This window comes from Dipodomys merriami, unplaced genomic scaffold (assembly GCF_024711535.1).
Source record: "Dipodomys merriami isolate MVZ:Mamm:240054 unplaced genomic scaffold, mDipMer1.0.p SCAF_10, whole genome shotgun sequence".
In the NCBI taxonomy this organism is placed as follows: domain Eukaryota; kingdom Metazoa; phylum Chordata; class Mammalia; order Rodentia; family Heteromyidae; genus Dipodomys; species Dipodomys merriami.
The window spans coordinates 16,781,732-16,797,409 of record NW_027202271.1 but is presented as its reverse complement, the minus strand read 5'-3'; the positions used below and the strand labels follow the sequence as shown (position 1 = coordinate 16,797,409).

At 48.4% G+C, this 15,678-nt stretch overlaps 1 protein-coding gene across 1 annotated transcript; it reads left to right on the top strand.

Moving 5' to 3' along the window:
• Positions 1 to 437: 437 nt before the first annotated feature.
• LOC138836905 (keratin, type II cytoskeletal 5-like) lies at positions 438 to 15,367 on the top strand. The gene is made up of 9 exons (XM_070035585.1): positions 438 to 1,035; positions 3,913 to 4,121; positions 6,873 to 6,933; positions 8,349 to 8,444; positions 10,432 to 10,596; positions 11,245 to 11,370; positions 12,830 to 13,050; positions 13,833 to 13,867; positions 15,159 to 15,367. Exons 1-9 carry the CDS (start codon positions 562 to 564, stop codon positions 15,365 to 15,367), a joined length of 1,596 nt encoding a protein of 531 aa, XP_069891686.1. The 5' UTR covers positions 438 to 561.
• Positions 15,368 to 15,678: the final 311 nt, after the last annotated feature.

The following is a 15,678-nucleotide window of genomic DNA, read 5'->3' as shown; positions in this document are numbered from 1 at the left end:
TGGATTACTGGACAACTATTCATCAGAGCTACCTGCTCCAAAAAAAATGTTGGTAATTACTAGTTTGATCATCTACCCTCATGAAGTAGGAGAATTAGCTGAAATAAGGCTTGCAGCAGACATGTCACAGGAATGACACAGATCAATCCTCAACAAACAGATTTAATTTTTCTTAAAAGAATCATGAGTCCCAGAATGGAACAGTCAGATAGCTCGGGTCCGAGTCTAGGACCTGAGACTAGAGGGGGGAGCTGTAGGGGAAAAAAGGGACTCTGGGTGGTGGTGAGGCTCTTGGCACCAAGGCCTGCCCCAGGCTGGACTCCCCAGGCCTGATCCTGCCCTGGGTAGGGTGTTCCACCAGTGATTAGTGGGGTAAGAAAATGGACTGTGGCCAGACATGCCATTGAGGTGAACTCAACAGAGTGGTCTTTGATGTCCTCTGACCAAGCCCAGTTCTTGCAAGGAATAAAAGACAAGGAGAATCCCAGAGAGCTAAACTGTGAAGGCTCTTCGTTCCTTAGACAGTTTTGCATCTTCGTTCTCTTGGCACCGGCTCCTACCATGGCCCAGCGATCTTCTGTGACCATTAAGTCTGGGGGCACACGGAACTTCAGTGCCTCCTCAGCCAGCCTCCTCTCAGGCTGCCGGCCAGCCTTCAGCTCTGTCTCTGTATCCCAGAGTGGGAAGTGCTTTGGAGGCAACTTTGGGGGTGGCTTTGGGACCAGGAGCCTGCACAGCATGGGGGGTAGCAAAAGAATCTCTGTCAGTGGGGGCTATCGCTCCAGCCGGGGCAGCTTTGGGGGTGCTGCCTGTGGGCTGGGTGGTATAGGGTACAGAATGGGAGGAGCCTATGGTGGGTATGGATTTGGAGGTGCAGTGGTGCCTGGAGCTGCGGGCATCCAAGAAGTCACGGTCAACCAGAGTCTCCTGACCCCCCTGCACCTGGAGATCGACCCTTCTCTCCAGCGGGTGCGCAAGGAAGAGAGGGAGCAGATCAAGACCCTCAACAACAAGTTCGCCTCTTTCATTGACAAGGTAAGGGGCACGTGTGGACCCCCTTTGAAAAGCAGCTGCTCTGTAAGGGTCTATGGCTTATTTGTACTTTCCTGAGTTTTGTCTGTGATTTCCCAAAACCTGCCTGCCGAGCTGGAGGCTGGGCAGTCTGCTGGTGGGGTGGGAGCAGGGAAATGTCCATCCCTAGACCCTGGAGCTCTGTGACCCATTAGAAAATCCTAATGGCCGGTGATTGTGAACTTGGCTGACAACTAGACAGCAGAGGGAATCAATCTTGAGGAAAAGAGGGAAAAAATTAGATTCCAAGTTCATGGACATTGGCATCTCTGGCACAGTTAGTTTTAACTGTGTCTTCCCAAGATAAGGGCATCTCCTGGTGACCTACTCTTGGGACAGACTATGTCTGGGGAGTTGAAAGACAATGGGAGGCACTCAGAGCACTTAACATGTATCCTTTGGTGAGCAGAAACTTGTGACTTCAGCTACAGTCCTGCCTGAAACCTAGTGTCCTAGGAAGTCCCAGCTTGGGGAGAGACTCTGTCATGCACTCTCAGCTGAGTGCATTTGCCTGGGAGGAGCAAAAGATCAAGACCAAGTCAGGCGCTGGTGGCTCACTTCTGTAATCCTAGCTATTCAAGAGGCTGAGATCCGAGAATCACAGTTCATAGCCAGCAGGGGAAGGAAAGTCTATGAGATTCTTCTTTTTTGGGGGGGTGGAGGGGTCCGGTCGTGGGGCCTGAACTCTGGGCCTGAGCACTGTCCCTCAGCTCTTCAGCTCAAGGCCATTGCTCTACCACTTGAGCCACAGCATCACTTTCGGTTATTTTTTTTCTGCTTATGTGGTGCTGAGGAATCGAACCCAGGGACTCATGCATGCAAGGCAAATGCTCTACCACTGAGCCACCTTCCCAGCCCAAGACTCTAATTTCTAAACTACCAAAAAAAGCCAAAAGTGGAGTGGTGGCTCAAGTGGTAGAGTGCTAGCCTTGAGTAAAAAAGAAGCTCAAGGACAGCATACAGGCCCTGAGTTCAAGCCCCCGGATCAGCACCTAAAAATAAATCAAAATTAATCTCCCAGGTTGCATTCTGGAAGAGAAAGTACAGCACCGGTTCCATTCCTGCTGGGAAACCCCACCAAACTTCTCATATGAGTTGGGCAGATGGACAGATAGACTCACAGGCCCCTTGATTATAAAAGCTTCATCACATGAGCAGATCATTTGACTTAGAGACATAGCCAAGGACATCACAGGGACACTGGTTCTTTGGTTTTTTAGAAAGGAAAAGAAAACAACCCTCAAGGATACATTCTCAATAGGCAGATGCTCTTCCTCCTGAGCCACACCTCTGGCCTTTTATTACTTCAGTTGTTTTCTGGACAGGGTCTCATGGTTTTCCCTGGGGATGGCCTAGCATCAAAATCCTCCTACCTAGGTCTCATGAGTAGCTGGGATTGTTAGGAAAATGGAGGAGGATGGAAAAGGAATAGGCCAGACTCGATCATCAACAGGTGAGGACTGTTTATTGAGGAACAGGGAGGGGCACAGACCTTCCCGTGGGTTTGGAGGTTGTGCCCGAGAGTTGAGACAGGAGCTGGGTTTTTATAGGAGGTCCGAGCAAGGAGGCAGAGGTGAATGAAAAAGCCACTAGGTCAAGGAAGGTGGGGGCCTTTCAGTTGGGCCCACAATGGGATGTTTACAGCTGGGCTTAGATAGATTGCTCTTTCTGCACTTCAAAGGAGTTCACACATACCTGGGATTTTGCCTGGCTTCTGTATGGGCCTGGGACAAGAGGGTGGGGGGGTCAATCCTTCATATTCCATCTTTAGATACATAAAATGATCAGGCCAAGAGGGGAGAGGCAAGTCCTTCAGGGATTGCTGGCGTGCATCTCCTTGCCCAACCAATGCTTTTTAGCTTTGTCTCACATGTCCCTCTCTACCTAGTCTGGATGGTATCAACAGAGGTGAGATGTTCTAGGAGCCTTGCTATAAAGGGAAGGTCCTGAACCTTGTTTTTCCCTGATTAACCAGGAGGGGATGTGGGGTAGGAAGGACATGAAGCGAGGACATCTTTCTTCCTCTAACAATGAGAGAGGAAAGGAGACACTTTCAAGACTGTCCTGAGAACTGCCATCAGTGATGGGGACACTGCCATCTCCAGAGTCATGGAAGCCCTGATCCTTTATTCTCCGGGGGGTGGATGGCATTTCAGGCCCTCCTGTGGAGGGACTTCATGGATGGGGGTAAGATTAGGCATACTTCCCAGACTCAGGAGCAGATCCAGGCTAGGTAAAAACAAAACAAAAACCAAGTTAACAGTACACCACCACAAGACTTGAGAAAATACAGAGAGGAGAGAGTTTGTTCATGGTGAGAGACACAGCTGAGATTGTGCCTGTGTCTCAGCCACACATCTCAGTGACCCCTTCCAGTGTACAGGCCAATGAGTCCAGATTCTGGGTTAGGAGAGATTTTTGTCAGAGAGAAAATGAGCGGATGGAATTTTCTGTACACACACCTTCTACCCATTTAACAAAAATCAAAATTTCATCAGTCACAAGATGGTGGAGTGCTGTTTTCTTAACTGATCCCATACTGGCATGGTTTGGTGTGTTCAAATAAAGAACCCCTAGTCCTCTCTACTTCTTCAAAAACAAAACCCAAAGATCACTGTACCCACATTCACTTGTCTGTCTTCTTTGCGGACTCCTTGCAGCCAAGGAGAAGAGGAGGAATCTAACACCTAGAATCTGATATCATGGAGAGCCATTTGCACCATTGGTGTGGGGCAGGGCAGGGGGGTGGGGGGGGGGAAGAGGGCAGGGGCTGATATCCTGGAGAATCTCAGACACTGTTACATAGGAGCCCTCACAGTCTCTTACCTCTGACTTGAACAGGTACGGTTTCTAGAGCAGCAGAACAAAGTCCTAGAGACCAAATGGAGCCTCCTGCAAGAGCACAAAATCACCAGGACCAATCTGGAGCCCATGTTTGAAGCCTACATTACCAACCTGAGGCGGCAGCTGGACTGCCTGGGAGGAGAGCGGGGTAGGCTGGAGACGGAGCTGAAGAACATGCAGGATGTGGTAGAGGACTTCAAGAACAAGTGAGTGGGTGCTGGGCTAGCCACTGGCAGGCCAGAGTCCTGCACCTGTCTCTGTGGGGAGGCCAGAGAGAGAGGAAGAATGGATTCTGCTCTTCAGAAGTGCCAAGTGTAATGGGAAATGGAACACCTCAAACAGACATTTACATAGAACTTGGGACCCTATGGTCAAAAATGTTGAGGCTGCCGGGCACCGGTGGCTCACACCTGTAATCCTAGCTACTCAGGAGGCTGAGATCTGAGGACCGCAGTTCAAAGCCAGCCCAGGCAGGCTTTAACTACCAGAAAACTGGAAGTGGCACTGTGGCTCAAGTGGTAGAGTGCTAGCCTTGATCTGAAGAGCTCAGGGACAGCACCTGGGCCCAGAGTTCAAGCCCTATGACCAACAAAAAAATGTTGAGGCTTTAGGGAGAAGCAAGGGGTTCTGAGGATGATGACTAACATCCAAGAGCTGTGTGCACCCACAGCCTTTCAGACTCTGCAGGTCAGGAAAGGTAGGAGTCAATTATGCAATGTAGCAACTCACAAGTAAAACATTAGGCCTGGAGAATCCCACTCCTCATTTAGTCAATTAAATGCTCATTTGCCATGAGCATGCATGCACCCCAACAGAAGGTGTGTGGGGCAGAGAAGAGGGAGACATTTGTGTGCATTCTCTCAAGACACATGGATATACACACTCACACTGACAGCCATGCGCATATGCACAGATGTGCACTTATAAGCACATACATGTACATACTCATGGATATGCACACTCACACCATGTACACTGGGTGCATACACTCACCGGTGCACATCAGTGCAACACTCACACATGCATGGACATACACACTATTGTACATGCTCACACGTGTGCACAGCACAGCAACACATACACATTTGCACACATGCACACCTACACGCACTCACTTATGCACACTCCCATACACGCATGCACAGTTCCACACAAGTGTGTATGCACACAAACTCTGCATGAAGCATGTATACTTCTGTACTAGTGGCTATCATAACTTTTTAGTTTTTATTGCTTTTTTACTCCTTTTCCTTGTTCTAACTGACTTCTAATTCTTTTGACCCAACCAAAATTAGTAACTTGGTAATTAGCCTTAGTTACAGTTTGTATAATGCAGTAAGAGCTCCAGGCTTAGTCACACTATTGAACATGGTGCCACAAATAAAACCTAAATTCCAACTCCTCAGTCGGACTAGCCATACTTCAAGTGCTCCATCACTACAAATGGGTTCTGTAGGGAATGAAAACATAGAGTGCTCCCATTGTTGCAGGAAAATTCTATCAGACAGTGCCACAGAACCTAGTCCATGGTGCTTACCAGCGAGATAACCATAAGAAAAATATTCACCTGCTCTAAGCCCCAGTTTCTTGGTCTGTTCAAGGGGATATCAGTAATGCCCACCCCATAAGGGGGGTTAAGAGCATTAAAAAAATTGTGAGAAGCACTTGCTAGGTGACTATGACTGTCATGTAGGAAGTTTCTCAGTGTGTGTGTGTGTGTGTGTGTGTGTGTGTGTGTGTGTGTGTGTGTGTGTGTGTGTGTGTGTGTGTGATATAGTTCCAGATGAAAGAAGTGAGTGTAGATGGGTAACTTATAATATACATGCAAACACAGGGTGACAGTGTTTCTATCTAACAAGGCTTCCTGGAGAAGGAGTCTAAAGCTTAAGGCTGAGAGATAAGAAGGCACAGGGGAGAGATGAGGGAGGCTCTGTTAAATCATGGTGCTCCTGGTTCACCACCAGGCAGTGTTCCTGTGAGATCTAAGTCCTGTGTATCAGGGGGAGCATGAACAGAGAAACAGAAAAGGCCGAGGTAGCTGTGAGAAGGTAGGTGAAGAAGAAACGTGTTCAGATTTCCTTTTTAAAAGGAGATAACCAGGACAGCCACCTTGGCTTTCCCAGAGAACATGGACAAGGCCCAGAATTGAGAGGCTGATGATGGGAAAGATTTGCACAGACCCACTGGGTAATAGAGACAATGGGAAAGCAGAGTGATCCTGACTGCTCATGATGCACTCATGTTGTACTGTGTGGCTTGACAAGAATATACCTTGCTGCTTTATTAACTGGGACAGAATTGGAGAAGCTAAAGGACCTGGCAAGGTTACTCAGCCTGCAGGTGGAGGAGCCCAGTGCAGTGAAGGGGGTGGGATTTCCCGGTGGTGGGTGGGGTATGGTCACATGGAGCGAAGAGTAGACTTTCTTCTCCAAGGCTGGCAAGCAGGGGCACTGCCATATGTCCCTAGTTGGATTGCTACCTAGGGCAAATTAAAGAATGAGGAAGAAGGGAGGAGAAAGAGGAAGAAGAGAGGTTCCCATTAACCTTAGGCTGTAGTTCGGTGTGTCTGAGAACAGTGTGTGGACAGAGAGCATCATGAGGTCCCCAGCCTCAGGGACTTCCAATCTCCCCAGCTCTCCCTGCTCTTCCTCTCACTACCTGTTTGAGACAGGACAAGTCTCTTTGTAAAACAGGAAGCATGCATGCTTCTTTGGGGGTCCCAGGAAGTCCAAGACATTTCAGGAAGAATCCATCTCAGAGGTGGGTCTGTTGCATTGCTTTCTGCTTAGTTTGGTTTGGAGTAGGGGCTATTTGTTGGTTTGGAATTTGAGGACATATATGTACAGGGTGAACATAGTCCAAGCCTGCTCTAGAAGCCTCATTCTTTATCTGTCCACCTGCAATCTCATGTTCTGACCTCACTCACAGATACCCACTCTTCTCTGCTCTTCCTACAGGTATGAAGAGGAAATCAATCGACGCACCGCAGCAGAGAATGAGTTTGTGGTGCTCAAGAAGGTGAGGCGGGGGCTGGGAAGGTGGCTCAGTGGTAGAGCACTTGCCTTGCATGCCTGAGGCCCTGGGTTCGATTCCCCAGCACCACATAAGCAAAAAGAAAAAAAAAAGCTGGAAATGGCACTATGGCTCACGTGGTAGAGCACTAGCCTTGACAAGCTGAAGAGCTGAGGGACAGCGAGCGCCCAGGCCCAGAGTTCAGGCCCCACGACTGGACCCAAAAAAAAAAAAAAAAAAAAAAAAAAGAAGGTGAGGCGGCTGATGCACCCCCTGATTCCAGGCTCTCTGGAGGGCACAGAGCTGTCAATTGAGCCAGTAGCATGGCTGACCAAGAGTCTAATTTGCACAAGAAATTGTGGAAACAAGTTTTACTATTTTCTTTCTTTCTTCCATTCTCTCCCTCTCTCCCTCTGTTCCTTTCTTCCTTCCTTCCTTCTTTCCTATCCCCCCCCCTCTCTCTCCTTATTTCCCATTATTTGTGCTTGAACTCAGGGCCTGGACACTGTTCCTGAGCTTTTTTTTTCCTCAAGGCTAGCACTCTAGCACTCTAACCACAGTGCCACTTCCAGCTTTTTGAAGGTTAATTAGAGACAAGAGTCTCACAGATTTTTCTTTCCTGGGCTGGCTTCAATCTGCAATCAGATCTCTGCCTCTTGAGTAGTTAGTTATAGGTGAGCCACTAGTGCTTGGCTAAGTTTTACTTTAAAGGTCAGACAACTGCCAGACGTTGGTGGCTCATGCCTATAATCAGAGCTACTCAGGAGGCTGAGATCTGAGGATCACTGTTTAAAGCCAGCCTAGGCAGGAAAGTCTTATCTCTAATTAAATCTCAGAAAAATCCAGAAGTGGTACTATGGCTCAAGTTGTGGAGTGCTTGCCTTGAGCAAGAGGAACCCAGGGATAATGACCAAGGCCAGAGTTCTTTAAGAAAAAAGTCAGAAAACTGAGGCTCAGGCAGATCAAGTGGTTTGCCCAGGTTACTCAAATAATCAGAACAGATCAGGATCCAGGACTCCTATACTGAACTGTGGATTATGGCACCAGCCTCTCCCTATACAGAGTCCATTGGAGAGATGGGGACAGGAATGTGGGCCTTGTCCTGAACTTAGTCCCTTGGACATGGAGGCTACTTGAGCCATGCACCTAGCCTGAGCTCAGGGGACAAGGACAGAACAGGGACCAGGCCACAGAGGTCTGGGTCTTCCTACTTGATGGGACCAGCAAAGAGAGGGAAGAATATACTCTGAGACACCATTGGAGGAGGAAGAGAAGCAGCTTCTGAAAGGGATCCAGGTAGAGTAGGACACTATGGCAGACAAAGACACTGGAGCCCAGAGGCTTAGCATGGACAGTGCAGGAGGTAACATAAGGAGATCTATCCATGTAGCTAATGAACAGGTGGTATATTCTGTGCCCAGGACGTGGATGCTGCCTACATGAATAAAGTAGAGCTGGAGGCCAAGATGGATGCCCTGGTGGACGAGATCAACTTCCTGAGAGCTTTCTATGAGGCGGTGAGAGGGTTTGGGGCTCCCTGGTCATGAGGGTTGGTGGGGGTGGGCAATGCAGGGAGGGGGATACAAAAGCTGCTGGGATTTTCCTTGTCCTGCACCTAGCTGTTCATCACAGCTGCAGGTTATAATTGATGGAGTGGATGCTTTCCCTACCAGGGAGAAAAATGAGATACTCTGGGGGTAACTGGCAGATCAGAAAAGGTAAAATAACAAACAAACAGCTGCTTTGCCCACTAGGACCAAGTGCTGGATAAAGAGAGACAAAGCATCCAAATGCATGTAGTTCCATAGAACTATCTGAGACACCTGGCTGCCTCAGCCCAGCCCCACCTAGCCTAAGCCAACCGGCAGCTCTTCCCAGACGACCAACCGCAGAGCGAAACGATTATGCAAATCAAGTGGCAATTTGTGAGCCTTGCAGGTGCTTCTGGGAGTGCCTGGTACAGCAGCCTGTTTGCCTTGAGGATGCTCAGCGTACAGGAACAGAACTGAACATACACAATGAAGCTCCTAAATTCCTAGGTCTTTCACGGTAGTTGTGGAGACAGGCAAAGATGATTCCATTTCTGCTGTGATGATGGCAATGAAGAAAGCTGACAATAGAGATAGAAAAGACAGCTGTGTGTGTGTGACATGTGACAAGAAATCTGAAGGAATTTAGGCCATGAGTCAAGAAGACATGAGGCACAGGAGTTGTAATACTAGTATTGTTCCCCCTTCCCCACCCAGGCAGCATGGTTAGCATGGTGAGGGGAGGGGTAGAATGAGGAGATAGGACAGTGGTATGGAGGTAGGATGTAGGTTGGATTGCGTACCTCCAGATGGGAGAGGTGATGTGTCCATAGAGTTAGTTATGTTTAGTGCCAAACTGAATTCTGGCATGTTGCTTCAGGACCAGGTATGGTGGTTCTGACTCCTTGGGTGGGCTCAGTGAACAACTCACAACCCATAGGGAGGGAAAAATGGCTTCTTTATCCTGCATACCCTCTTCACTGTGATAATCAGTGTGACACTGACTAATTCTGTGGTGGTCCTCTACCCAGCAGGGCCCATTTTCTAAGACCTTGCAGGAAGAAATTACCTGGGAGAAGGAAACTGTAGGAAATGGATCAACCAATTCCTGATAAGGAGGGCCAAAGGATACTCTGACTTTGATCATTCCCAGTCTCCATAGCATTAAATGCTCTGGCCATTCTGTTAACCTGCTAGGATGAAGCAAGTCTGGGGGTCAGAATGTTGCATCTCAACTGAGCTTCTGGGCAGGGGAGGCTCCTGCTGCCAATCTAAGGTTATATTTGAGAACCACTCCTTGGGTAACTCTGAAAAGAGATCACACACAAATTAATCATAGGTTTGCTGTTAAAAAAAATCTATCTTGTCTGAGCATGACTTCATCACAGAAGTTGCTCAAGCCCAGAATGGTGATTAGCTACTCTGAGACTCAGAGCACACCATCTAAACTGGTTCAACATTTAGTCTGGGGCCCTTCCTTTTCCCATCCCAGATGAACAGAGAACACTGAAGTTAGGGGGATGGGGAACAGGATGGGATGTTGCAGATCTGTGCCGCCCCTCTGGACAAATCATGTCCTTACTTGGTGTGAGGGGCTGAGCTTTCTTAGAGTGAGACATTGTAGCAGTGACTGTTGCCATGATGTGTTCCCTTGGCAGAATGTCAGTAGCTTCTGGATAATTCTGGCTTTCATTACCTGTACTACTGCTCTCCTGGGTAGATGAGCTGATGATACAGGGTAACTGCAAAATAATGTTCTTTTATGGGCTTCTCAGGCCAAAGCATTAAGCTCTACTCCAACAGTGCAAAAGCCTACCTGCCAGGGCCTGTTCTGGATGGGTCACTGTCTCCCAATACATATATGTGTTTTATACACACACACACACACACACACACACACACACACACACACACACACACACACACAAACACACACTTGCCGTTCCTTAACTCTCCCCTTTGGTTCTGATCACAGGAGCTGGCTCAGCTTCAGGCTCAGATCTCTGAGACTTCTGTCGTCCTCTCCATGGACAACAACCGCAACCTGGACCTGGACAGCATCATTGCAGAGGTCAAATCCCAGTACGAGGACATTGCCAACCGTAGTCGGGCTGAAGCTGAGTCCTGGTACCAGACCAAGGTGAGACATCAAGGTCAAATTAATTAAACCAGCCCAGAGACCAGACCAGGCACCTCAGGAGCTAGGGGAAGAGGCAGGCATGGGCAAATGATCTGTCACTCTGCCATGATGGATGGCACACACTCATTGCTCTATATCTGACAACCAGGTACAACTGGACACTTCCAGCCATCAGTACCAGCAAGAGGAAGAAAGGCTGGGAGGTCAGGAAGATGGGCTAGTGCTTTCTAAAGCACTAGACTGGAGCTAAGGCTCGGAGAGGCAAAGGCTCAATATAGATTACAGAATGAGATTTCCTGGTTAGAGCAGTCACTAAGTTGCAAGTCACAGAGGATGATGAATTCAGTATCTAGACAATTATGAAGGAGTTTCCTGATCGGGTATTGTGAAAAGGATGAGTCTCCTGCTGGTTTGGGAGGGTGAAATACATAGAATGGAGGGAAAGGGAACCCAGGCCAGGCCCAGGAAAAGGGGGAAACAAGAGACAATAAGGATGAATTTGACAGGATGGAGAATGGCAGAGCCAAGATTCTCCAAGTAGCACATCCAAAGCCTGCAGGGCCCTAGTGATACCCAGCCTTCTTTCCCCTGCCTGCCTATTCCCACCTGCTGAGCATATCCCCTTACTCCTTCCTTCCATCCTTCCAGTATGAGGAGCTGCAGCGATCTGCTGGCCGGCATGGGGATGACCTACGCACCACCAGGACAGAGATCTCGGAGCTGAATCGAGCCATACAGAGGCTGCGCTCTGAGATTGAAAACCTGAAGAAGCAGGTACAGCTGAGTTCCCAAAGGTCATCCAATCCCTTCCCCCACCTTAGGTCCAGACCTGGTCTGGGCCTAACTTAGCCTAATGCAAGAGAAATCTCTCTGACAGTGAATTTGTGTGCCCTTCCAAGAGTGACCCTTTTTTCTAGAGCCCCAGAAGGTCACAGTTGGCCTGCTTTAATTACCCACTGTTCAGAGAAGGCCAACATGGAAGGACCTCAGAAAACCCCCTACTCCATCCTGATGAGGGCTAAATTATCCAAGAGGGACAGAAGTGATTATTTATTTATTCATTTATTTATTATTTTTTATGTTGGTGCTGGAGCTTGAATTCAAGGCCTGAGTGCTATCACTGACCTTTGTTGTCTAAGGCTTGCACTTTACCGCTTGAGCCACAGCACTACCTCTGGTTTTCTGGTGGTTAGTTGGCGATGAGAGTCTCATGGACTTTTCTGCCCAGGATTATCTCCGAACCATGATCCTTAGATCTTAGCTTCCTGAGTAGCTAGGATTGCAGGTATGAGCCACAGGAATATAGTGAGCAATTTCTTTTCTCCCTTTTTTTAAAAATTTAATTTTATTGTCAAGGTGATGTACATAGGAGTTACAGTTACATATGTAAGGTAATGAGTACATTTCTTATCAAACTTGTTACTCCCTCCCTCATTTTTCTCCCACTTTCCCTTCCTCCCAATCCCTTTCTCCCAAGTTGTACAGTTCATTTCCAGCACATTGTCTTGTGACTATGCTGTTGCAAGGTTCACCCTTTGGTCTTTGTCTCAGCATTTTGTTGTTTCCCTTTCCTTCCTTAATTCAGATAACTATATATACCCAGGGTACCAAAATCAAATACAATGACAACAGGGTATAAACCACAGGGGAAAAAAACACAAAAGAAAAAAGATATTATTGGAAAGACTTGGGGCAAAAAGCATATTAATTGAAGTAAGCCAGACCCAAAGAAACATAGATCTCATGGTTTCCCTCATTTGTAATAATTAGTATATGTCTAGGATAGTCCTAGCAGATAAGCAGAATAGCTCAATAGCTATGTACATAGGACCATATAAGATGAGGCTAAGCAAAATGAACTCCAAGACATGGAAATGAGGCTTTTTTGTTCTTTAAAAAAATATGATGTGCCATGAAATCCATTTCAGAGAATTCTTTGTATTTTAACCTAAAGCCCACATCTTTCTGCCTTCTCTGTGAGAAGTGTCACAAACTCTTTTTTGTTGTTGTTGGTGGTGGTCATGGGGCCTGAACTCTGGGTCTGGGTGCTGTCCCTCAGCTCTTCAGCTCAAGGCTAGTGCTCTACCACTTGAGCCACAGTGCCACTTCTGGCTTTTTCTGCTTATGTGGTACTGAGGAATCAAACCCAGGGCCTCATGCATGCAAGGCAAGCACTGTACCACTGAGCCACCTTCCCAGCCCCAATGTCATAAACTCTTATCTCTGCTGGCAGTGTGCCTCACTCCAGGCGGCCATTGCTGATGCTGAGCAACGCGGGGAACTGGCCCTCAAGGATGCCAAGAATAAGCTGGCAGAGCTGGAGGAGGCCCTGCAGAAGGCCAAGCAGGACATGGCACGACAACTCAAAGAATACCAGGAGCTGATGAACGTCAAACTGGCACTGGATATTGAGATTGCCACCTACAGGAAGCTGCTGGAGGGCGAAGAGTGCAGGTGGGCTACCTCTGCTCCCACCATGGCCCAAATTGTTGTCACCAGAGAATGATAGCATGCCCAAGGCCACAGGAGCTCACAGGGCTCCAGTCAGGCCTCTGGGTAGACAGTCCAGAGTTAGAAACAGGTGGGAATGTGGCTGATCCTTTAGAGGCTCTCTCTGGTCACGACTCTCCCCACAACTCCCACTGCACTCAGAGCAGGGCCAGGGTCAAAGTTCAGGAATTGCCTGCCGGTTGTGACCTCTGGAAAGCCAGGGCTCATGAAGTCCTCGCCCCAGAGATGCTGGCAATCTGATGTATCTTTCCTTCTGGTGGGGCGCTAGGATTTTAACTCAGGCCCTCACAGTCGCTAGGCTGTCATTCTATTATTATAGCTGTATGTGTTGTTTATTTTTGAGATAGGATCTCCCTTGATGCCAACTGGTCTACAATCCTCTTATTTGTGCTTCCTTTCATTGCTGGGATGACAGGCATGTGCTAGCGAACCTAGCCATTAGTTGAGATAGATCTCATGAATTTTAATTCCCTGGTTGGCCTTGAACCGTGATCCTCAGATCTTGGCTTCCTAAGTAGCTAGGATTACAGGAATTTTTCTGTGTATCTTGACTTGTGCGCTGCTGTACATTTCCCCTCACATAATTTGCATAGTATTGTAAAGCTGATGAGTGTGATACTGGTTAGGCACATACACAGTTGTACTTGACACTGCCCATACAAAGAACGCAGGGTTCTCTAACTTCCCAACAATGACATGTCTTCTTCTCTCCCTGCATGCCACAGACTCACAGGAGAAGGCGTTGGAGCTGTGAACATCTGTAAGTAAATGTCTTGGGAGGATAGAAAATCCAGAAGTAACATGGGATCCAGTAGAATCATTAATAAGGATTCACTAAAGGAATCACTAATAGAATGGCTAACAAGGGACACAGATGTCATGAAAGTCCTCTTAGGGGTTCTCTGTAGACCTCTGTCTTCTTTGGCCCATCTTCTCAGAGGGGTCAAGAATAAACTCAGGACAAGAACATTCACTGTCCCTAAGTGGGGAGCAGGTGTTGAGCTCAGTAACTTCCTTTCCTTCTGGAATGATCTCTTAGGGAACTCCATTGGAATGTGACTCCAGCCTAACCCCAAAGATCCTTCATGGGATCAGACTACTCCAACAGCCTGGAGGCCTTCGTTAGAGTACCCGACTTTCTCAGCTAATCTGGCAGCTGAGAATTCACACTAACAGGAGGCTACGAAGCAGGTTAAACACCACCTTTAGAACTGAAGCCAATGAATTGGACAAGTAGAACAGATACTGGCATGGAATAGCCCCAACTGACCACCAGGAAGAGAGCAGGAGGAATAATCCTAGTGTATCTTCCCACCCCAGGCTGGGAAGGACTTAGGGAAAGCCTGGCATCTGAGGTAGCACAATGGAGTGTTGAATTCTGACCATACATGTGAACACTTTCGGCCCCAAGTGGGTCAGACTAGCAATAGGAGCAGGAAAGTTTCTCAAACCCTCAGGAAAGGTCAGGCAAAGGCTCCGAGTGTTGACAGGCCGGGGGTACTGCCTCCCAGGGAGCAAACGCCTCAGGGAGCCAATGTTAGAGAGTTGCCTCTCTATGTCAGCACTGAAGGAAGGCTCATCAGGACAGCCTTTGGACCTGTTTCAACATGGGAGTCGATGTTCCCTTCTTTAAATCTGAAACTTTCTATTCCATCCAACATAAGAGGCCACTGGTAGACAGGAGCCTAAAGCCCTGCTTTCTGGCAGGCACGATCTTGGACATATCATCTGGTCTCCTTGTACTTCCATCTTTCATTCTCTACAGTGTGGGGGGAGGGGGTGGCAGGAGTCAGTGTCATAATGGCATCCCCTTGGGCCCGTTGGGATCAATGTGGTTATAGCTGTGGAAGTCACAAAGCCCTAAGGCAGTTTGTGACAGGTGTATACATCCAGGCCAACCCCTGTGCTTTGCTGTCTCCGAGCTGACTGCTGTCCTAGGCTCCTGGGGGAGACAGGGTTGCCTGGAGCCAGATGCCGTGGGAGGGATCAGGGTACCTAAGGAACCAGTGGTGCCTGAGTACATGCTCATTGTGTCCTTCTTTTCTCTGCAGCTGTGGTCTCATCCTCCGGGGGCACGGGCTACAGTGGTGGTGGCGGCCTCTGTGTGGGTGGGGGTGGCTACAGTGGTGGCAGTGGCCTCTGCTACAGTGGCGGGAGCAGCGGCTTCAGCTCCACTAGTGGTCGCAGTGTCAGTGGCAGCAGCTCTAGCATGCGTATCATCTCCAAGACGTCATCCACCAAGAAGAGTTACAGAAGCTAAGGGGCCTGCCTGGCTTGCCTGCCACCCCTACCCCGATGCCATGAGTTTCCCTAGCCCTGAGGCCTGATGCTTTGCCAACACCCCATGTGCAAAATTCATAGCAGGAGGCATGGGGCATGTAAGTGGCCTGCAGTTTTTAAGATTGTCTCGGTCAGCCTCTTTGCCTCTAGACAGATTCCCTGCAGAAGTACTCCACCTGGTCCTGATCTCAGAACCCTCCTGGGTTCATTCCTACCCACACTGACTAGACTGCTTTCTGCTAGGATTTTTCCCTCAAGGGGCTGGGCCTAGAGTCTTTCTCTCCCTGTCTG